This window comes from Mandrillus leucophaeus, unplaced genomic scaffold (genome assembly GCF_000951045.1).
Source record: "Mandrillus leucophaeus isolate KB7577 unplaced genomic scaffold, Mleu.le_1.0 Scaffold14, whole genome shotgun sequence".
Classification (NCBI taxonomy): domain Eukaryota; kingdom Metazoa; phylum Chordata; class Mammalia; order Primates; family Cercopithecidae; genus Mandrillus; species Mandrillus leucophaeus.
This window is the reverse complement of record NW_012101365.1, coordinates 551408-575302: the sequence shown is the minus strand read 5'-3', so window position 1 is coordinate 575302 and position 23895 is coordinate 551408. Positions and strand designations below refer to the sequence as shown.

The 23895-nt window shown below is 40.7% G+C and overlaps 1 protein-coding gene across 1 annotated transcript in view; it reads right to left on the bottom strand.

Moving 5' to 3' along the window:
• Positions 1 to 23889, bottom strand: part of RNF11 (ring finger protein 11) — a 35748-nt gene extending 11859 nt beyond the window's left edge. Inside the window, exon 1 of the mRNA XM_011973728.1 lies at positions 23700 to 23889. Within this exon, the coding sequence (XP_011829118.1) occupies positions 23700 to 23822 (123 nt within the window). The 5' untranslated portion in view covers positions 23823 to 23889. The remainder of the gene's footprint in view (positions 1 to 23699) is intronic.
• Between the last annotated feature and the right edge of the window lie 6 nt (positions 23890 to 23895).

Sequence of the window (23895 nt, the reverse complement as noted above, 5' to 3'; positions counted from 1 at the left end):
TAATTTAAAATTAAAATATGCACTGTGGAAAAATGCAGCAGCATGGAAGGGGGAGAATGGCGTGAACCCAGGAAGCAGAGCTTGCAGTAAGCCGAAATCGTGCCACTGCACTCCAGCCTGGGCAACAGAGCAAGACTCTATCTCAAAAAAAAAAAAAAAAAAATCTTATCACAGACAGGGCATGGTGGGAGGCTGAGGGAGGAGAATCGCTTGAACCCAGGAGGTGGAGTTTGCAGTGAGCTGAGATCGTGCCACTGCACTCCATCCCAGGCAACAGAGTAACACTCCCATATATATATGGGCCCATTTCGTGCTGCAAATCTTAATGATGTCTGACAATTTACCTAAATGTTGCAACAGCAAAATTCAACTGAATTACAATACCACATACCTATCAGAACTCTGTGGCTCAGAGTTCAGAACTCTCAAAACGCTTTGTGGTTTCTGGCAGCAATGATAGGAGCTCACTCTGGGATTGCCTCTCATGATTCTTAAAACTTTTTTTTTTTTTTTTTCCCATGGAAACCTTATGCAGTCCAATGAGAGCTATTTGAGATAACATTTTTGGATAAAACACATAAGATTACTAAGGAAATCAATCACATTGAAAGCGGTTCTATCCCTGACCTTAAAGGGTCTGTGGACCTCAATTTTAGTACTCCTCAATCTCAAGATTACTTTGAGATTAAGAACTTAGATCTTACAAAGAGTTCATTAAATCATGTCTTAAGGGAGAAGTATTTTTGAGAAACAAAATCTAGGGATGAGAAAAAAGTCCAGATAATTAAACACAGAGGAGGTGGTGAGGTATATGTGAAAAAGGAAACACTGATAAGCTTACATCAACATTAAAGGTTCCTTCTTTCAATTCTCATGTGCATATGAATTTCCCGCTAAAACTGACTGCATTAAGCAAATTTGTTCCAAACTTTAAAAAAAATTTTAACATAAAAAGAAATAAGGTACCTATGTATCTAAACCCCAGAATAGTTTATTCACAAGTGAAAATGCGACTTTACTCAACTGCCACTGCCTCTGGGATCTATTGGGAGTTGCTAGAAAATACTGTGATGAGCTTGGGCATCCGGTTTTCCAACATGCCGAATTATTAGAAGTAGGAAGAGGTACTTCAAGGGCAGGCACACTAACAGCAGATGAAGAACTGACGATGAGAAAAAAAAAAAAAAAAAAAAAATCAATAAAAAGTAGGTGCAGGAATGCAAAAGCATAACAGATTTCACCCACTAACACAAATTGTCCTACATAATTCAAGATTCTGGATGCACTATTCTGTTACCTCCAGGGTAGAATAAACTTACTTAATAATAATTTTGAATCAGTAAGATAAAATGACAATGTGCTCAGAAGTCATTTCAGTGATTTCTGGGGAAGGGAGTGAAGATGAAAAGGGAGACGCTGTGAAAGTTTACAAGAGGGCCAGGTTGAGAATCAGCCTCAGAATGAAAACACCCAAAATTGAATATTAACACTTTACAAAAACACACTCTAAAAATTTTTAAAGAGAGACAACCAGATATAAGCCTATTTAGAAAATACCAAGAACTCTAACCAAAATCTCCTAAAATGAATTCAGCAAGGTTGCAGATTAAAATAACACACATAAATCAATTGTATTTGTAAATACCAGCAATGAACTAGAAGCCAAAATAAAAAGTTAAAACACCATTTATAATACCAAAAATTAAAATGTTTAAAGGTATAAATTTATCTTGTGCAGGATCTATATGCTAAAAACTAATTCACAAAAAAATTAACACATCAACAACAGGCCTCAGCCAATTAACTAAACTTACAAACTCCTAATTCATGGCACCTAACACCACCTTGCAAACGGGGGTACATCATAAAATCTAAACAAACCGCAAATCTTTCAAGTATGGTTTACTAGTTCTTGACAGTAATATCATTTCTGCTTTTAGGGGCTTTTAAGACTACAACTATTGATGGCCTTGAATTGCTACATAAAATTAAAAGCACAAGGAGAATGGGATAAGCTTAAGTGTTTCTGAAATCCTTCTAACGTCTTCTCCTACATATGCTATTTGATCATGAACTTATTAAGTCTTTGACAACAGAAAATATTTAATTACTGATTGACTTAAACTTTGACCTACACTCCTCACCAATCTTTAATTCACTGAAGTGCTTCAGAAAAGAACAGGAAAAGGTATTTCTTACTTAGAGATATCTTTTTGATATCTTTGCAACCATTTGAAAAAGTAAAATAACCTCCACCTTTCAGTTGAAGAAATAAACTCAATTAAGGACCTAACTGAGGTTAGAGAGGAAAAGGGGTTTGCTTAGTGAAGGGTTTCTCAACCTGGGCAATACTGACATTTTAGTAAGACAATTCTTGGTTGTAGGGGGCTGTACTGTACATCACAGGGTGTTTGGCAGTTCTCTCCATCCACTAGATGCCAGCAGCACCCTCTTCCCTGCCACGTTGTGACAACCAAAAATGTCTCTAGACTTTGCCAAATGTTTCCTGGAGAGCAAATTCATCCTGGTTGAGAACCACTGGCTTAGGATCTTAGAGTACACAGGACAAAACAAGACTGGATAGTTTCTGGTGTTATAAGAAAGCCATAAAGGATGGGATACATGTCCTTTTTCTAGTAGTTTTTTAAACAAGGCATCCAGTTGTCACACGAAAATGGGGTGGGGATATTTGTAAATATACAAAGTATATTTTGTATATTTTTGTATACTTTGTATTTTGTATATTTGTAAATATACAAAGGCCTAGTGGACATAATACTAAATAAAACACATCCACATTACACTGAAATGAGCCTTAATTGATAGGAATTGGTGCCTTAGTAATAACTACACTATAAATTCAAGAGAGAAAGGTTAGACAGAAAGCACAGATTGTCTATCAGGGAGAATGGCAAAAGAAAGGAAATCACCAACTGAGAATAGAAAAGAAGACATGGGAACACTTTGCTGAGGCAGGGCTGTTTACTTCCAATACATATGGGTATTTCTGATAATTTATGTGCCATATGTTGTGCCTACCGTTAGGATTTATGAAACATTTTTAGAAGACCCATTTCATTTTAAAGAAGTCTCATTACTTCAAGTATCACTGTACAACCTACTTAATTCCAATATCCCATTCCTCTTCTGGACTCTACTGGAAATGAACTCCTAGAGGCTCCTGTGACTGCCTTTGAAAAAATCTAGTGTATTATTTTCTGCCTCACTGTGCAGTTATCCGTATTGTCTAAACGCATTTCTCCCAGTTGCCCTGCTGTACTGCCCAACCTATTTCTTCATCTTTAAAATGAAGAGGATCTCTAGTAGTCCCCACTTATTGCAAGGTTTCAGTTAACTGTCAACCATGGTCTGAAAATTATGGAAAATTCCAGAAACAACTGATGTTGTAAATTGCGTGCCATTCTGATTATCACTGATCACTAAAGAAATGCAAATCGGCTGGGTGCAGTGGCTCACACCCGTAATCCCAGCATTCTGGGAGGCCGAGGCAGGACAACTGCTTGACTCCGGGAGGCGGAGGTTGCAGTGAGCCAAGATTGCACCACTATACTCCAGCCTGAGCGACAGAGACTTTGTTTCAAAAAAAGAAAAGAAAAGAAAAGAAACGCAAATCAAAACTACAATGAGATACCATCTCACCAGTCAGAATGACTATTATTAAAAAGTTAAGGCTGGGCACAGTAGCTCACACCTGTAATCCCAGCACTTTAGGAGGCTAAGGCAGGCGGATCACTTGAGGCTAGGATCTTGAGACCAGCCTGGGCAATATGGCAAAACCCCATCCTACAAAAAACACAAAAATTAGTCGGGCATGGTGGTGTACACCTGTAATCCCAACTGCTCGAGAGAGGCTGATGCCCAAGAATGGCTTGAATCAGAGGGGGGAGAGGTTGCAGTGAGCTGAGATCGTGCCACTGTATTCCATCCTGGGCCGCAGAGCGAGACTATCTCCAAAACAAAAAAGGTAAATAAAAAATAAAGAAAATTAAAATAAAAACTCCAAGTGGACCCAATCATATGGGGCCCCCACACTTTTGTGAATTTTATCTCCAAAACCTCTATCAGGTCCTCACATGAGTGCTTCCAGGACGCGGAGGGGAAAATAAGCCATTTTAAATATGCCAGAGCATTCTGCTCCTAATAAACCTTATCCTCAAGCGAAACTTTTAATGTAATATAAAGTTCTGGGAGAAACTTTTACCAGAGCTTAACCTACCTGGGGAAAGGGAACTAACCAACTCCAGCCCCTCCAGCCACCCTGTCCCAGTTAAGGTATGTGGGAGGTACTGAGAAGCACTGAGAACTGCAAATTAAAACAAAAAAATACAACTATATACCTATCAGAATGGTGAAAATCCAAAACACTGACATTAAGTCCTGGCAAGGATGTGTGGTAACAGAAACTCTCATTTACTGCTGGCGGGAATGCAAAATGGTATGCTTTGCGACCATGTGCGGTGGCTCACGTCAGTAACCCCAGCTTTGGAAAGCCAAGGCGGGAGGATTACCTGAGGTCAGGAGTTTGAAACCAGCCTGGCCAAAATGGTAAAACCCCGTCTCTACCAAAAATGCAAAAATTAGCTGGGCATGGTGGCACATGCCTGTAATCCAAGCTACTCCGGAGGCTAAGGCACGAGAATCGCTTGAACAAGGGAGGTGGAGGTTGTGGTGAGCTGAGAGCATGCCACACTGCATTCCAACCTGGGTGACAGCTAGACTCCGTCTCAAAAAACAGTAACAACAACAACACAACAAAAAAAATGGTAGGCTTTGGATGACAGTTTGATAATTCTCACACAACTAAACATACTATTACCATTTGATCCAGCAATTGCACCCTTTGGTATTTACCCAAAGGAGCTGAAAAATTACATCCAACCAAAACCCAGAAACAAATGTTTACAGGAGCTTTATTCATGACTATCAAAATGCGGAAGCAACTATGGTGTCCTTCGGAAGGTAAAAACTACAGTATATCAATGCAAATGGAGTATTATTCAGCACTAAAAAATAAATGAGCTACCAAGCCATGAAAAACATGGAGGAACTTTAAATACATATTACTACATGAAAGAAGCCAATCTGAAAAGGCTACATACTGTATGATTCCAAATATACAACATTCTGCAAATGGCAAAACTATGGAGACAATAAAACCATCAGTGGTTGTCAGGAGTTGAGGGGAGGGATGAACAGATGGAACACAGAGAATTTTTAGAGCAGTAAAACTATATGTGTGATACTATAATGGTGGATGCATGTCACTATACATGGCAAATCCATGTACAACACCAAGAATGAACTCTAAGGTAAACAATGGGTTTCGGGTGATAATGTTTGGGCAATCATTGAATATTTCAATGTAGGTTCATTAAAAAAAAAAATGTAGCTCTATCAAAATTCTAGCTGGTTCATTTGCAGAAATTGACAGTTGATTCTAAATTTCACATGGAAATACAAGGGACTAAGAATAGCCATAACCATCTTGAAAAGGGAAAACAAAACAAAAGACTCACACTTTCTGATTTCAAACCTTACTTACAAAGCTACAATACAGTACTAGCCTAAGGACAGACATATAGACCAACGGAACAGAAGAGTCCAGAAATGTACTCTCACATTTATAGACAATGGATCTTTGGCAAGAATACCAAGATAATTCAATGAGAAAAGAAAACTATGTTCAACAAATGGTGCTGGAACATCAGGCTAGTCACATGCAAAAGAATGAAGTTTGACCTCCTCCTTGAAAATACCAAAAGCTCCCCAAAGAAAAAAAATAGACGATTGGCTTTTATCAGGATTAATCACTTTTGTGCTTCAAAGAACACCAGCAAGAAAGTGAAACACAGCTGGGTGCAGTCGCCCACGCCTGTAATCCCAACACTTTGGGAAGCCAAGGTAGAATTGCTTAAGCCCAGGAATTCAAAGTCAGCCTGGGAAACAGAGCGAGACCTTGTCTCTACCAAAAAGACAAAAATTAGCCAGGTGTGGTGGTGTGCACCTCTAGTCCCAGCTACTCAGGAGGCTGAGGCAGGTGGATTGCTTGAGCCCAGGGTTTGAGGCTGCAATGAGCTATGATTGTGCCACTGCACTCAAGCATGGGTAACAGTGTGAGACCCTGTCATTAAAAAGAAAAATTAAAAATTAAATGTAACAAATTTATCCAGAGTACAAACTGCTTGGTCTCTATGTCAGCTATAATGTACATATTATACATGATATATAAATAGTAGAAACATATATCATATATACATATTACATAGCATATAAATAGTATTAAAAATAATATAGTTCCTCTTTACAGATACTATGTGATAATTAAATAAAATAATGTATGTTATGCATTAAACAGTATGTTGGAGGCAATGTAAACACTCCCCTCACCAATGTATAAGCTATTGTTATTCTATGCAAGTATTCTATTCAAGAAAGAGCCTATACAATGAAAAGAAAATTGGAGCTATGTTTTTTTCTCCCAGAGTAAAGTTAGTAAGAGCCAACATATACTTACGTACTATTCATTTGAAAAAGGAACTAGGCTGGGTGTGGTGGCTCATGCCTGTAATCCCAGCACTTTGAGGGGCCTGGGAAATCTGAAGTCAGGAGTTTCAGACCAGCCTGGCCAACGTGGTGAAACCCTGCCTTTACAAAAATACAGAAAAATGGCCAGGTGCAGTGGCTCATACCTGTAATCCCAGCACTTTGGGAGGACGAAGTGGGCGGATCACTTGAGTTTGGGAGTTTGAGACCTGCCTGGCCAACATAATGAAATCCCCTCTCTACTAAAAATACAAAAATTAGCCGGGAGTGGTAGCATGCACCTGTAATCCTAGCTACTTGGGAGGCGGCTAAGACAGGAGAATCGCTTGAACCCAGGGGATGGAGCTTGCCGTGAGCCGAGATCCTGCCACTGCACTCCAACCTGGGTGACAGAGCAAGACTCCATCTCAAAAAAAAAAAAAAATAAATAAAAATTACAATTAAAAATACAAAAAAATTAGCTGAGTGTGGTGGCATGCACCTGCAGTTCCAGCTACTCAGGAGGCTGAGGCAGGAGAACTGCTTGAATCCAGGAGGCAGAGGCTGCAGTAAGCAGAGATTGTGCCAACGTACTACAGGCCTGGGCAACAGAGCAAGACTCCATCTCAAAAACAGAAAAAGAAAAAGGAATTCATCCAAGGAGCTAGCAAGGGATATCTAACTCTAATCAAGGAGACCATGTTTTATTCTTTGATTAAAAAAACCAACAACAACCATAACTTAGTCAACAGAATTATCTCATGAATGTGCCAACACAAAGGGGGTTAAAGTTTTAGGCAGAACCCCCAATATCCATCAATGCCACATTTTGGTCACCAAAGAGGTATGCTTTGTTGTGGAACATACTTTTCATGGTTTCAATAAATTATTTAGGATGATCTGATTGTTTTATTGTGTAGAGCTTTCAAATCCTCACATCCTTTGATTTAGCAATTCCTTCCCTTTTTTTTTCAGAAATGGGACCTCACTATGTTGTCCAGGCTAGTCTCCAATTCCTAGGCTCAAGCAATCCTCCCGCCTCCACATCCCAAAGTGCTAGGAATACAGGCATGAGTCATGGTGCCTGGCCAGATCCAGCAAGTTCTAAAAAAATTTATACTAATAAAATATTCTAAAACAAGAAGTATTTTATTGATTAAACATTCATAGTATTATTTAAAATATCAAGAAAGCAAAAAATGAAGTGTTGAGCAAATTATAGCACCCTAAACATTCTTCCTAAAATTTATGGCAGTGTATTTTATATCCATTTATCTACATTCCCCTCTAGAATGCAGGTACAGAGAACATGGAGATCATTGTATTTACCTTTGCATTCTAGGATCTAACACAATCTCTACTTTCCTTCTATTCTTTATTTCCTTTTTTTTTTTTAAGAGACAAGATCTTGCTGTTGCCCAGGCTGCAGTGTAATGGTGTGATCATATCTCACTGTAACCTTGAGCTCCTGGGCTCAAGTGATCCTCCTGCCTCAACATTCCAAGTAGCTGGGACTACAGGTGCATGCCGCCACACTTGATTTTTTAATATTATTTGTAGAGATGGGGTCTCGGTATGCTGCCCAGGCTGGTCTCAACCTCCTTGCCTTAAGGGATCCTCTCACCTTGGCATCCCAAAGCACTGAGATTACAGGCTTGAACCACCGTGCCCGACCTTATTTTCTAAATATTATGCAGAGAACAACTACCATTCTTTTTTATTAGTAATATATAATATACTTTAAACTCCTACAAATCAAGTTTTTAACAGACAGGCAACCCAATTAAAAACTGGACAAGGTCGGGCATGGTGGTTTGCATCTGTAAACCCAGAACATTGGGAGGCAGAGGCGGGCGGATCACGAGGTCAGGAGTTTGAGACCAGCCTGGCCGGCATGCTGAAACCCCATCTCTACTAAAAATACAAAAATATTAGTTTTTTTGAAACCCTGTCTCAAACACACACACACACACACACACACACACACACACACATAAAAACTGGACAAAAAACTTCACAAAAGACAATACCCAAAAGGCCAACAAGCACTTGAAAACATTCTTAACTCTAGTACTCATTGGGAAAATGCAAATTAAAACCACAATGAAATACAGTTGACCCTTAAAGATGGGGGTTAGGGGTCCCGACCCCCAGTGCAATCGCAAACCTTCATATAATTTTTTTTTTTTTTGAGACAGGGTTTCACTCCCATTACCCAGACTGGAGTGCAATGACGCAATCTTGGCTCACTGCAACCTCCGCCTCCCAGGTTCAAGCAATTTTCCTGCTTCAGCCTCTCAAGTAGCTGGGACTACAGGCGACTGCCACCACATACGGCTAACTTTTGTATTTTTTGTAGAAACGGGGTTTTGCTGTGTTGCCCAGGCTAGTCTTGAATTCCTGAGCTCAAATGATCTGCTGTCTTGGCTTCCCAAGACATATACCTGGGATTACAGGTATATGCCCCACGCCTGGCCTAAATGTTGACTTCCCAAAAACTTAACTACTAATAAGCTACTTTTGACCAAAGAAGCCTTACAGATAACACAAACCTGATTAACCCATATTTCGTATGTTACATGTATAACATATTGCATTCTTATGAATTAAGCCAGAGAAAAGAATATTAGGAAAATCATAAGAGGAAATACATTTACAGAGCTATACTGTATTTTCTTTTTCTGTTTCTTTTTTTTGCTTTGAGATGGAGTCTTGCTCTGTCACCCTGGCTGGAGTGCAGTGGAACAATCTTGGCTCACTGCAACCTCTGTCTCCTGGATTCAAGCAATTCTCTTGCCTCAGCCTCCTGAGTAGCTGGGATTACAGGCACGTGCTACCACACCCAGCTAATTTTTGTATTTTTAGTAGAGTCAGGGTTTCGCCATATTGGCCAGGCTCATCTCGAACTCCTGATCTCAAGTGATCCCCCCACCTAGACCTCCCAAAGTGCTGAGATTACAGGCATGAGCCACCTCACCTGGCTCCAGCTAATTCTTTTGATTTTTTGTAAAGATGAGGTCTTGCTATGCTGCCCAGGCTGCCTCAGTGAGTTCAAGTGATCCTCCTGCCTCGACCTCCCAAAGGTGTGGAATGACAGGTATTAGCCACCATGCCCAGCCCAAATTTTAATTTTTTATAATAGATGTGAATGTTTTATGGTAGTAAATGATAAAACGGACTAGTATCTACATATTTTATGCATCCATTGTGACACACCTTAATTTTTTGATATTTCAAAAAATGAGAATCACCTAAGTTGATTCAAATTGTCACAAATCTCAAACAAAAATTCCAACATACTTGTCTAAACAAATTAGCACTGTAAGTGGACCCCTGCTGTTCAACTCTATGTTGTTCAAGGGTCAACTGCATTTCTATACTTCTACACACCTATTAAAATGTCTAAAATAAAACAGATCTACAATTCTGCAGATCTGTTGTATAACATAGTGACTACAGCTTAGCACAATGTATTGTGTATACTTGAAAACTGTTATGAAAATACATCTTAAATATCCTCACAATAACAAATCATAACTGTGAGGTGAAGGATCTGTAAATTAGCTTGTCTGTGGTAATCATTTCACGATGTATACATATATTAAAACACCATGTTGTACATCATAAGTATATATAATTATATCAATTATACTTCAAAGCTGAAAAAAGTTTCAAAGATAAAGATTGACAACATCAGGTTCTGGTGAAGATGTGGCACAAATGAAACTCTTATACTGTCAGTACAAGCAGAAAATTAGGGCAACCACTTGGAAAACTATTTGGAAACTTTTTTTGAAACACATCAACCTGATAAGATTGACAGGAAAATGATAAATAGGCACGTGTGAAAGCAAATACAGCAAAATGTTTACTGCAGAATCTAGGTGGTAGGAATGAATATGGGTATTCAAACAATTCTGTAAACTCTTATTAAAATTTCTGTAATAAAATGCTGCAGGAAAAACTATACACATGGCTCCATTATCCAGTAACTCTATCCCTGGATATATACTCAAAATAGGTGCTCAGGTATAACATTCACAGCATCTTTCTTTATATGGCCAAAAATTGATACTACCCGAATACACACAATAGAATGAATAAATAAAATGTGGTATATTTACACAATTTTGAATACTGCATAGCAATGAAAAAGAATGTGAACTACTGCCATTATGTAAGAACACAAATTTCACAAACAATGCTAGAATGTTATTCAGTTTGAAATTCAGGACCACACAAAACAAATATGGGTGATAGGAGGTTATAACAACCAACAATTACCTTTGGAAAAAAACTGTTGGAGGGGGCAGGAGGGAGCCTTTTGGGGGCTTGGAAATAGACTATATTATAGTTGTGGCTGTATTTTGCAAGTGCACCAGGCTATGTAACTAAGAAACCTGCTGTGTGCAGTGGCTCACACCTGTAATCCCAGAGCTTTGGGAGGCTGAGACAGGAAGATCACTTGAGCCCATTTTCATCCTGGGCAACACAGCGAGAGCCCTATCTCAACCAATCGAGCAATCAATCAGTCAATCAAAAGAAACTTAAGATATTCTGTTAAAGATACACTAGTTTCTGTATATTATTTTAATTAAAATTTACACACACATACTTTTACTGTACAAAATTACACAATTCAATGACCTCCAAATTCATGTCTACCATCTAATGATTAGTTCCACCCGACTGACTCCAAAATCCTTGAACACGAAAATCCTCAGGTGCCCAAGTCCCTTATAAAATAGCATATTTGCATATAACCTGTATACCCTCCCATATACTTTAAATCATCACTAGATTACTTATAATACCTAATACAATGCTACATAATAGTGACACTATATTTTTTATTTGTATTATCTCTTGTATTATTTTTTATTGTTTTCTTTCCCAAATATTTCTGTGATTGGATGGATCAGAGGACGTGGAACCTGTGAATACAGAAGGCTATCTTTTTGGCTCCAAGCTCCACCACTCAATTTAATCAGGGCAGTTCTGTTGTTTTTATTCATTTTTTATACTCAAGTTCCAAGTAAGATTATCCCAAGGATTCAGAAGCTAAAAAGTACATTTGTGATTCACTGCCCTATCACAAACTGATCACACGACTTCAAAACTATATACCAAACAACCTAATACTTGATTACATGCTATTTCATGCTGACCTCATAACTGCTTCATGTCTTGTCCCTTAACTGTAGGCTCCTAGGGGTAAGAGACTCATCATTTCTCCTTTCCCTGTGGAGCTTATAACATACTTGCTAACTGATAGAGGAAACTAGAGGCCGGGCGCGGTGGCTCAAGCCAGTAATCCCAACACTTTGGGAGGCCGAGGTGAGCGGATCACCTGAGGTTGGGAGTTCGAGACCAGCCTGACATGGAGAAACCCTGTCTCTACTAAAAATACAAAATTAGCCAGGCATGGTGGCACATGCCTCTAACCCCAGCTACCTGGGAGGCTGAGGCAGGAGAATCACTTGAACCCAGGAGGTGGAGGTTGCAGTGAGCCAAGATGGTGCCACTGCACTCCAGCCAGGGTGACAGAGCAAGATTCCATCTCAAAGCAAAAAAAAAGAGAAAAGAAACAGAAAAAGAAAACACAGTATAGCACTGTAAATGTATTTTCTCGAGACACTGCACTCCAACCTGGGCAACAAGAGCGAAACTTCGTCTCAAAAAAAAAAAAAAAAAAAGGAAACTAGGTATCAAGCATACTATTTCTTACCCTTAAGGCCTCGCTACTCAGTTATGGTAAACTGCTTATTTTTCTTCCACAAAAGGAAGGTTTAAACTGTTATACAAAATTACATGTAACTTTAACTAACTGGGTCAGTTATAAAGTCTCCCTCTTCTTAAAGTCATTCAACTTTATGAGTGTTCAGAAAATTTTAAGAATTTTAGAAGCAAATATATTTGGAGGATTGCTTTCTTTATTCCTACACTTTCATATCCTTTAGTTACCTTGCAGTATGTTTTCTAGATTAAGTAACAAGATAATTACTCGTTTGGCCCCTGGGAGTACACTCTAGGCTGGCAATTTAATTAACAGACAGGGACACACGCATTCATATGAAATTTTAAGTATCCATTGTCAAAACAAGGAACTCAACTAAGAGTTCAAAAGGCCAATTTGAATATAAAAAGCAATAGGTCAATTTAAATATAAAAATCAATAGGTCAAGCAAATTCTCCCAAAGGATAAAATATATTTACTTCTCCTTTATCACTTTACTTTTCAACTTTGGCCAGGCCTAGTGGCTCATGCCTGTTATTCCAGCACTCTGGGAGGGTGAGGCGGGAGGACCGCTTGGGGCCAGGAGTTCAAGACCGGCCTGGCCAACACAATGAGCCACTGTCTCTACAAAACAAAACAAACACATACTTCCATTTAACCTGAGGAACCTAACTGAAAACAAAAAAAACCCACATACTTTGACTGGATGTGGTGGCATGAGTCTGTGGTCCCAGCTACTTGGGAGGCTGAACCAGGAGGATGGCTTGAGTTCAAGAGTTTGAGGCTGTAGTGTGCTATGATCACACCTGTGAAGAGCCACAGCACTCCAGCCTGGGCAACAAGGCGAAATCCCGTCTCTAAAAAAAACAACTAAACACTGCGGCTATCTAAGCCAGCTTTTCCTCAGCCTTTCACTCACATTCCCACCCAGACTTCTCTCACCACCTCACTCTCACTTTCATTTAGATCACAGGTGAAAAAAGCCTGAACTCTGAGCATGTTAAAAATACCACCCAATATTTGTTAATTCAGTATTGAAAGTTACTGGTAAGGAATCAGCTTTTCACAGCCTATTATTTATTTATTTATTTATTTTTAAGAGATAAGGTCTCACTCTGCTGCCTAGGCTGGAATGCAGCGGCTCAATCATATCTCACTGCAGCCTCGAACTCCTGGACTCAGGTAACCCTCCTGCCTCAGCTTCCTGGTTAGCTGGGACCACAGGCACAAGCCACCATGCCCAGCTCCAATTTTTTACTGTATAGTTCAGTGGTATTACATATATTCATAAAGTTATGTAGCCATTACCACCATCCATCTTCAGAACTTTTCATCTTATATAACAGAAAACTCTACCCACTAAACAATAACTCTCCACTTACAGACTAAATTTTTTCTTGTAGAAATGGGAGTCTCACTGTGTTGCCTAGGCTGGTTTCAAATTCCTGGACACAACCAATCCTCCTGCCTCAGCCTCCCAAAGCGCTGAGATTACAGATGTGAGCCACCACACCTGGCCTTCCCCACACCCCCATTCACTCAGTTGCCCAGGTTGGAGTACAACGGTGCCATCACAGCTCATCACAGCTCAACGTACCTTCCAACTCCTGAGCTCAAGCATTCCTTCTGCCTCAGCCTCCTGAGTTGCTGGGACTACAGGCATGTGCCAACACACCTGACTAATTTTTTTTTTTGTAGAGACAAGATCTCGCTATGTTGCCCAGGCTGGTTTCGAACTCCTGGGCTCAAGCAATCCTCCCCACTTGGCCTTCCAAAGTGCTGGTAGCACAGGTATGAGCCACGCACGCAGTCTGTCTTTTTTTTTTTTTTGAGATGGAGTTTCACTCTTGTTGCCCAGGCTGGAGTGCAATAGCGCAACCTAGCCTCAACGCAACCTCCACCTCTGGGTTCAAGAGATTCTCCTGCCTCAGCCTCCCAAGTAACTGGGATTACAGGCATGTGCCACCACACCCAGTTAATTTTGTATTTTTAGTAGAGACGGGGTTTCTCTACGTTGGTCAGGCTGGTCTCAAACTCCAAACCTCAGGTGACCCACCCACCTTGGCCTCCCAAAGTACTGAGATTACAGGCGTGAGCCACTGTGCCTGGCCGCCTGTCTTCTTTCTTGACTGTGTCTCAGCCAAGGCAAATTCTGCAAATGAAGAGGGAAGTGATAAGAGGTTGACTGTAGATACAATCAGAATTAGAGATGTGTTTCATTTCTTTTCTTGCATTTGCGAATATGTCTTTTATGTATTACCTTACTTCAGGTACAGAGTTAGGGATATATTTCTGTCTGCATTCATATAGGTTATTGAAAATAGGCTGTTGGTGGCTGGCCCAGTGGCTCACGCCTGTAATCTGAGCACTCTAGGAGGCCTAGGTGGGTGGATCACGAGGTCAGGAGTTCAAGACCAGCCTGGCCAACATGGTGAAACCCCATCTCTACTAAAAATAAAAAAAATTAGCCAGGCATGATGGCAGGCGCCTGTAATCCCAGCTACTCAGGAGGCCGAGACAGAAGAATCACTTGAACCCAGGTGGCAGAAGTTGCAGTGGGCTGAGACTGCACCACTGTACTCCAGCCTGGGCAATAGAGCAAGACTCCAACTCCAAAAAAAAAAAAAAAAAAAGGGCTGTTGGCTGGGCATGGTGGCTCATACTTATAATCCTAGCACTTTGGGAGGCCGAGCTCAGGAGTTTGTGACCAGCCTGGGCAATATAGTGAGACCCTGTCTCTACTAAAACTACAAAAAATAGCTGGGTATTGTGGTATGCACCTGTAACCCCAGCTACTTAGGACACTAAGGTGGGAGGATTGCTTGTTCCCTGTCTCTACAAAAATTAAAATTAGCCAGGCAAGGTGGTGCACGCCTGTAGTCCCAGCTACTCAGGAGGCTGATGTGGGAGGATGGCTTGAGCCCGTGAGGTTGAGACTGCAGTGAGCCATGATCATGCCACTACACTCAGCCTAGGCAACAGAGTAAGATTTTGTCTCAAAGAAAGAAAAAGAATCCAATCTACCTAAGTATTTATATTAAAACTTTTGAAGATCAAAATTCTGCAACAAAGGTTTCTACTAAGTATTACCTAAAAAATATTTTAAGAAAATCAAGTGCTCAGATCTTATGTACCAAGTAACTCACCATCCCATCTTCTCAAGTTACCCTATAATTAGCTCTAGAATTAAACTCTGAACACAGACTGTCTTACTCCTAATGATGCATACAATCTTAAAGCCAAAAAAATCAGCCTTTATTAAAGTGCATTCAGATTGAGAGATCAGGCAGAAACAAAGAAAAAACCCACAACAATGCGGTCACACAAATAACAAATAACTGGTTACTTATTTATAAGTCACCTAGGCAAGCTGAACTTCATAGAACACAAAACCAAATTCAAAAAATATATAATGAAATTAACTTTCCCAAAGCTCAACATACTTTATAAATTAGAAGTGATAGGCCAAACACTAAAGCACAGGATTCCAGGAATGTTTAATAGACACTAACAACCATACAATCACACACTCTTACAGCAAAATGCTGATCATGACATTCACTAAAGTGTAAGTGCCTGCTATGTGAAAACTGTAGTTCTAGCAATGCGAAAATGAACCAGACTTGAATTTTTTTTTTTTTTTTTTTTTTTGAGACAGTCTGGCTCTGTCGCCCAGGCTGGAGTGCAGTGGCCGGATCTCAGCTCACTGCAAGCTCTGCCTCCCAAGCCTACACCATTCTCCTACCTCAGCCTCCGGAGTAGCTAGGACTACAGGCGCCCGCCACGTCGCCCGGCTAGTTTTTTTTTTTTTTTTTTTTAGTAGAGACGGGGTTTCAATGTGTTAGCCAGAATGGTCTCGATCTCTTGACCTCATGATCCGCCCATCTCGGCCTCCCAAAGTGCTGGGATTACAGGCTTGAGCCACCGCGCCCGGCCCAGACTTGAATTTTAAGAGTAGATGTGACACTATCACAAATAATTAAAATTAAAAAGGGTAAAAATGTCCTAAGAATGGTGCACAAAGTAATAAAGGAGTTCAGATTAAGAAAAGTATATGTAGGAGAAATCAGAATTCGTGGAATCTTGGCATTTGAACTGGGCCCTGAATATTAGAAATGAGACTGGGAAGGATTAAGGAAGAACATTCTGGGCAATGGGTATAGAATGGGCAAAAACAGGAAAGCAGAAGACATATATGGAATACAGCAAACTGTTCTGCATGACTGGAGTATACAGGTTGTATAAAAGAAAGCACAAGGCTATGAAGAGCTGAAAAAGTATACATAGAGCCAAATCCTGACTTTGAATGCTAAGTCAGATATCTTCAGTGGTTAGTTATAGTAAAGAATCATTAAGGGCCAGGCATGGTGGCTCACGCCTGTAATCCCAGCACTTTGGGAGGCCAAGGAGGGTGGATTACCTGAGGTTAGGAGTTGCACAGAAGCCTGACCAATACGGTGAAACCCCATCTCTATTAAAAATACAAAAATTAGCTGGGTGTGGTGGCGCATGCCTGTAATCCCAGCTACTCGGGAGGCTGAGACAGGAGAATTGCTTGGACCTGGGAGGCGGAGGTTGCAGTGAGCTGAGGTGACACCACTGTACTCCAACCTGGGCAACAGAGTGAGACTGTGTTTCAAAAAAAAAAAAGAATCATTAAGGATTACAAGGCAAGCAATCTGATCAGGGATGAAATTTATCTGGCAACATGGAATGAAATGAATGAGGAGGGGACATCAATTATGTTGCTGTAAGAACTGATGAGGACCTCAATTATGATGGTGACCTTACAAGGTGAAGAAGGCATAGTTCTAAGTTAGTCTATCATCAAATATTCATTGGGTGTCTACAATATGGAAGGTAACATTCTACTCCACTAAGATATCTTACAAGTTTAATGTATCATTCTCATTCTTGAGGAAATCATGATGTGGAAAAACAACTGTTAAAGCAACAAAAGCTAATAAGGCAATATATGATTTCCAGATAAATGTTACAAACACAAAAAAAAAAACCGTACATGATGAATCAGCAGTGAAAGGAAAAAAATGGTCAGTGAAGGCTTTATTAACAAAGGTGGAGTTAGTTGATCTGCCCCTCAATAAGAAGGCTGAACTTCTTGAACAAGAAGGGGATGGATAAAACTTCACAAAAGTAAATTGTTAAAAGCTGAATAATTTGTATAACAAGGCCAAGATATGTGAAATAAATTTGGGGATTTTTCCACCAAAATGGTAAAGAAAATGCTAATAAGAAAAAAACAACCCTTTATCTAAATTTAATTTTGTAAGTTCAGGAAAATGAGGCATTGATATACCATTACAGGCAGGGCACAGTGACTCACATACGTAATCCCAACACTGGGAGGCACGGTGGGAGGATCAGTTGAGCCCAGGGGTTCGAAACTAGCCTGGGCAAAGTGAGGCTCCATCTCTAAAAACAAGCCCATTCCCCACAAAACATGATAGCTTTGCATGTAAAAATAAGCATTACATTCTAGATTTTTTATAAGGAAGGGAGTTATTTTTAGTGCATTCTACAGGATAAACCAATCCTTTTAACAAAAAAAGAGGGTTTTTGTTTTTGTTTGGTATTTTAATAGAGATGGGGTCTCACTTTGTTGCCCAGACTGTTCTCGAATTCCTGGGATCAAATGATCCTCCTGCTTTGGCCACCTAAGTGTTGGGATGACAGGCATGAGCCACTGTCTCCGGCCAAAAAAAAAAAAAGGTATCTTGAAGAAAGCTTTATGCAGGTTCAATCTGAAATATCCAAAATGTTATATTTTCTTATTTGTCAAAAAAGTTCCCCAAAACAATCTGACAAATCCTTTCCTTTTTCATATTTTACATGTAAGCGGCAGAGTCAGAATTTGAACACAGGACCATCTGACGCTAAAAGCAGAGCTACACTTGCATTCAATGCTATACAAACTTAGGATTTTAAAATTTCAAATGTATTAATCAAAAAGTATAGGTCGGGGAAAAAGACTGGCGAATCTCAAACTATATAATTACTGCAAAATTGAGAGATATCTACCCTTCTTTTTACATATTCAGATTAGAAAGTATAACATGGTTTGTTGTTCAATGAATATTATGCTCTTTTAACAGAGTGCCTCCCTCAAATGAGCACATAACAAAGCTCACAGTGACAGAGGGGAACCTCAAGCTGTTTTACATATGTCTTTCAGGACTGGGCTGCCTACCTGGCCTCCCCCTCTCATGGACCTCCCTTCTTCAGCCTTTCCTGACTTATCCTCCCACTCACTGTCATTCCAAGACTGCCTTGGCTGGGCAGATTTCCTCTGTATTCTTTTTAAACATTTACGAATACAGGAGTTGGGTGGAGGGTGCGACAAATTTGTTTCTACTTTCTAATTCGACAAACACCCTAAATCTCTTCCCATCCAATACTTCAAGGATAGAGATTCAAGTACTTCCTTTTTCTCCCCCAAGTACTTTACCATTACATAAATATCTTGTGGTGATATATATACAGGGCAAAACCCCCTAAATTACTAAATACATTAGTTTAAACCAATTACTGTATTTAATATTACTGGAATTTGACTTTTTGGATTCCTTAAAACTGATCTACCCCTATAGTCCCAGCTACTCAGGAGACTGAAGCCACAGGATCCTTTCGAGACCTGGAGGTGGAGGCTGCAATGCACTATAATTGCGCACCTGCACTCCAGCCTGGGCAACACAGCAAGACTTCATCTCTAAAGGAAATAATTTTTTTAAAAAACCTAAGCCAGGTAGAGTAGAAGCGCACCTGTAACCCTAGTTACTCAAGAGGCTGAGGCATGAGTATCCCTTGAGCCCAGGAGTTTGAGACTAGCAACATAATGAGACCCTGTCTCTATTTTCTAAATTTAAAAAACATAAAGGGCAGGTGCAGGGGCTCATGCCTGTAATCCCAGTACTTTGGGAGGCCAAGGCAGGCAGATCACCTGAAGTCAGGAGTTGGAGACCAGCCTGGTCAACATGGCAAACCTCCATTTCTACTAAAAGTACAAAAATTAGCTGGCCTTGGTGGCGCATGCCTGTAGTCCCAACTACTTGAGAGACTGAGGCAGGAGAATCACTTGAACCCAGGAGGCGGAGCCAAGATCGCACCACTGCACTCTAGCTGGGCAACAGGGCGAGACTTGGTCTCAAAAAAGAGAAAACAAAAAAAACCCAAACATATATATACAGAGAGAGACCAGCCTGGGTAACACAGGGAGGCCCAGTCACAAAACAAAAAAACAAAACAAAAAACAACAACAAAAAACTGATCGACAATATAGAAGCAAAAATGGCACTAGGAAAACGCAGAGTTCTTACAAGCAGTTCAAGTATACCTGCCTCAAATACATTAGTTCATTTAAAAGAAATCTATTCATTCATTACCAAATTACTGAATGCCTAATATGTGCCAGGCGCTGTTATAAGTACTTAGGAAACACCAATTAAAAAAAAAAATCGGCCAGGCACGGTGGCTCACGCCTGAAATCCCAGCACTTTGGGAGGCAAAGGCAGATGGATCACGAGGTCAGGAGATCAACACCATCCTGGCTAACACGGTGATACCCCCGTCTCTATAAAAATACAAAAAATTAGCTGGGCGCGGTGGCGGGCGCCTGTAGTCCCAGCTACTCGGGAAGCTGACGTAGGAGAATGGCGTGAACCCGGGAGGCAGAGCTTGCAGTAAGCTGAGATCACACCACTGCACTCCAGCCTGGGCAACAGAGCCAGACTCCTCAAAATAAATAAATAAATAAATAAATCCCCTTTTCTCTTTTCTATCTAGTGGGAGAAGACAGATGATAGACAACATAACTTTCTAACTTGTGTTAGAAAGTAACAAATGGTATTGGGAGGGAAAAACAGAATAGGGTGAGAGGTACTTCCAGGGTATTAGGGCAGGTTGCACTTTCAAATAGGGTGGTCAGAGAAGGTTTAAGGTGGCATTTGAGAAAAGACTTGAAGGAGGTGAGGGAGTCAGTCAGCCATGAAATCTGGGAAAGAGTACTCCAGACATAAGGAGAACAAAGGTCCTAGAATAGCAATGAGGCCAGGGAAGCTGGAGGGAAGCCAACAAAGGGGTTAGCTGTAGGTGTCAAGGGACATGTGTGGAAACAAGGGGTACAGATTATGTGCGGTTTATGGGATACTATAAGGAATCTGATTTTTACTTTGAATGAGACAAGGATCCACAGAGGGTTGGGCAGACTGTAGAGTTCAGTTTTAAAAAAATATGGCTGTTGTGTTGAGGACAGGCCTTAGCAAGTACAAGAGTGAAAGCAGGGAGACCAGTTAGGAGGCTACAAAAGAAACCATGGAAAGAAATATGCACTTCCTACAAACTTGGATCATAATGGTGCAAGGGGTTTACTTTTAGGCAAAAATAAATAAAAACAAATTTGTCAGATGTTAATAGGAAATAAATGGAACTGGCTCTTGTCATTATATGTACATTGTACATATAAAGCAGCAAACAATGACATCTTTTAACTTCTCACCTCAAGAGAACATGTTCCTTTACAATCAGCTATTCACTGTTAATTACATACAATTTGTTGAAAAGGTTACTTTTATCAACTGAAAGTACTATAAATCTGCTGTGTGAGGTAGCTCATGCCTGTAATTCCAGTCTTTGGGAGGCTAAGGGAGGAGGATCACCTGAAGCCAGGAGTTTGAGGCTGCCAAGTGACCAATCCACTCTAACCTGGATGACAGAGGGAGATTCCCAACTCAAATAAATGAATAAATAACTTTGGATTGCTGTTTCTCAGATCATCTAAAATAACCATTCCTAAAACAGATCTTATTTCTTTGGGGGTGGGGGACAATACTTTTCCTCCAAAAGTTTCTTTTTATGCTTCCATCTTTTAAAGTAATTTTCTTCCAATTGATACTGAATTTGTATATTAGTCTGCGTCATTCACTTCAGGCAAGCGCAACCATAAAAAACTCCCACTGTCAAAAATATAACATTTCCAAAAAAAGTTCCTTCATGACACCAAAAACCCCTCATCCCTCATCATCACCTAGTTCTTCTGGAAAAGGCAAACACACTTTCCATAAACTCTAGTACCTTTAATAGTACAATTATCATAAGGATAGGAGAAAGAGAACAAGTCAAAGATACTCAATTTGCCTGGAAAGAAAGGGGATAGGAGGCAGGAGAATTGCTTGAGGCCAGGAGTTCAAGACCAGCCTAGGCAACATAGGAGCCCCTGTCTCTATTTTTTTAAAAAAGAAGGGGGTAAGGGTAGGGAGCATAAGAGATTTTAAAATAAAAACTTCAGGCCAGATGTGGTGGCTCACATCTATAATCCCAGCACTTTGGGAGACCAAGGTGGGTGAATTGCTTGAGGTCAGGAGTTCAAGACCAGCCTGACCAACATGGTGAAACCCTGTCTCTACTAAAAGTACAAAAATTAGCTAGGCGTGGTGGCACGTGCCTGTAATCCCAGCTACTCAGGAGGCTGAAGCAGCAGAATCACTAGAATCCGGCAGGCAGAGGTTGCAGTGAGCAGTGAGATCATGCCACTACACTCCAGCAAAGGCGACAGAGCGAGACTCCGTCTCATTTAAAAAAAAAAAAAAAAAGTGAAATAAGCACTCTTGTTGTATAGTAAATACAGAGGGGAAAGAGAGTGAAGGATAAACATAGCTTGCTTGCTTCACTCAAAGGTAGTTATAAAGACACCCAGATTCAGCTTTGATTTTTAAGAGACTACCCTTGTGACAACTTACTTTGGAAAAAATAGTCGTGTAAATACAGAAAATACTAAATTCAACTTCATTAATTAATTCAACATTTAGGTGCTTATGTGCCAGAAACTGAGCGAGGGCAGAGTCCTTGTTCTCAAGGGCTTTTACATGTAATCTATCTCCCGGTTACTGAGTACCTACTGAGGCAGATGCGAGGGATACAACAGCAAACCGGAAACACAGATTCTCTACCTTCATGCAGCTTGTAAGGAGGCGAATGCAAGGATGAGACACACATCTAACAAAGATACAACACTAAAGTGTTATAGATATTGCTTATGGAAGTGTAGAGGTTTCAGTGGGGACGCAAGGGATTCGGGCTGGGAGGAAAGGGAATGCTGGGACTTCAAATATGAAAGCTGAGTTCTCAAAGAGGATTAGATGTCCACCTGGCTGACCTGGGGGAAGGGCTCCAAGCAGACAGGAACTGGAGCAAAACAAAGGTGTGAACAGCGTGTTGTATTTGGTAGGCCTGGAATACAGAATGTAAGAGAGAGAAGTTACGGAGGCTTCTGTATACCACAATCAAGACTGGACCTTACTGGTATATACGAAATGCCCCAGAAAAATTTTATTCAGAAAACCAGCATATATGATCAGGTTTTTCTGGTGTGATGAGACATTGGTTTACACAGGAATGAGAAAAGAAAATACTAGATAATGATGTCATCACATGAAACAACAAAGGAGCCTGTCCAGTCAGAAAACTAAACTCTTCAGGAAAAAATTAAGTACTACTACTACTGAAGCCCACTGGAAAAGGTTGTATTCAGTATTATCTAAAATGGAAAAAGTACAGGAAAGGTTTTCAAACATATATTGTGGATTATGACATCCATATACCTATTTAGAGTTTAAGAGGTCTTCACTCGAATTCTGCAACACATCTGGGACTACTGATTGTTGTACAAAAAGCAGTAAAACATATTCAGGAGAGTCTTTGATACAAAGGGAGAACACGTATAACCGAAGGAATTTCCCAAGCTAGGTTTAAAGGTTTCCAAAGTTGAAGCTAATCAAGTTTTCTTAAGTCAGCACGTTTAAAAGGTGTGTCATAAGGGTGGAGCAAAAGGAGGAGGGATTAAAATTAATATATATATATAAACAAGTAACTCGATGTCGCTAGGGTTAAAATCACCACTTGGAGATCCGTCTCCCAAGCAGAGGCAGAAATGAAGACCTGCCAGATCCAATTAACAAAAAGACGAGGGAGGGGGTAAGAGGATGACCACACATGAAAACATAAATGGGGCGGGGGGGGGGGGTGCTTGGCAACCACCTATCCAGAACCCATAATCCAGTTGGCGGTGCGATGAGGAAATCATACGATTCAGACATAAAGGCAGGAAAATGTCACTCCCAAACTCCACAAGCGAACCACCAGACACTGGCCAAGGGGATGTGATCACATACTCTGATCCCAGAACTCAAGGGCAGAGAGTATCATCCCCACACGGTGCCCGAGGGGAGGCGAAGAATCAACCCTATTCTGAGATCAGAGAGCAAATGCCCTCAGATCCAGCCCTAAGGGGGTCAATGCCGCCCAGGCCAGGCCTTGCCGAAGCCAGGGGCAGAGATGGCCCCGAAGCCCCCTCAACCTCCACCAGAGCTGCCTCTACTTGCTCCCCCCAGCACACACCCTCCCCTACCTGATATGGCGGCGGCGGCTCCTGATCCGGCTCCGTCCCCTCGCCAAAGCTAGCCCGGTCAGACTGAGACTCGTGAAGCAGGGAGATGTCATCCGAGGTGGGGGATTTGAGGCAGTTCCCCATCTTCCGGAGCTGGGGTGCGTGATCTGGGGGAGGAGAAAGCAGCGATGGGGTCGTTCGCACGCTCCGCGGTCCG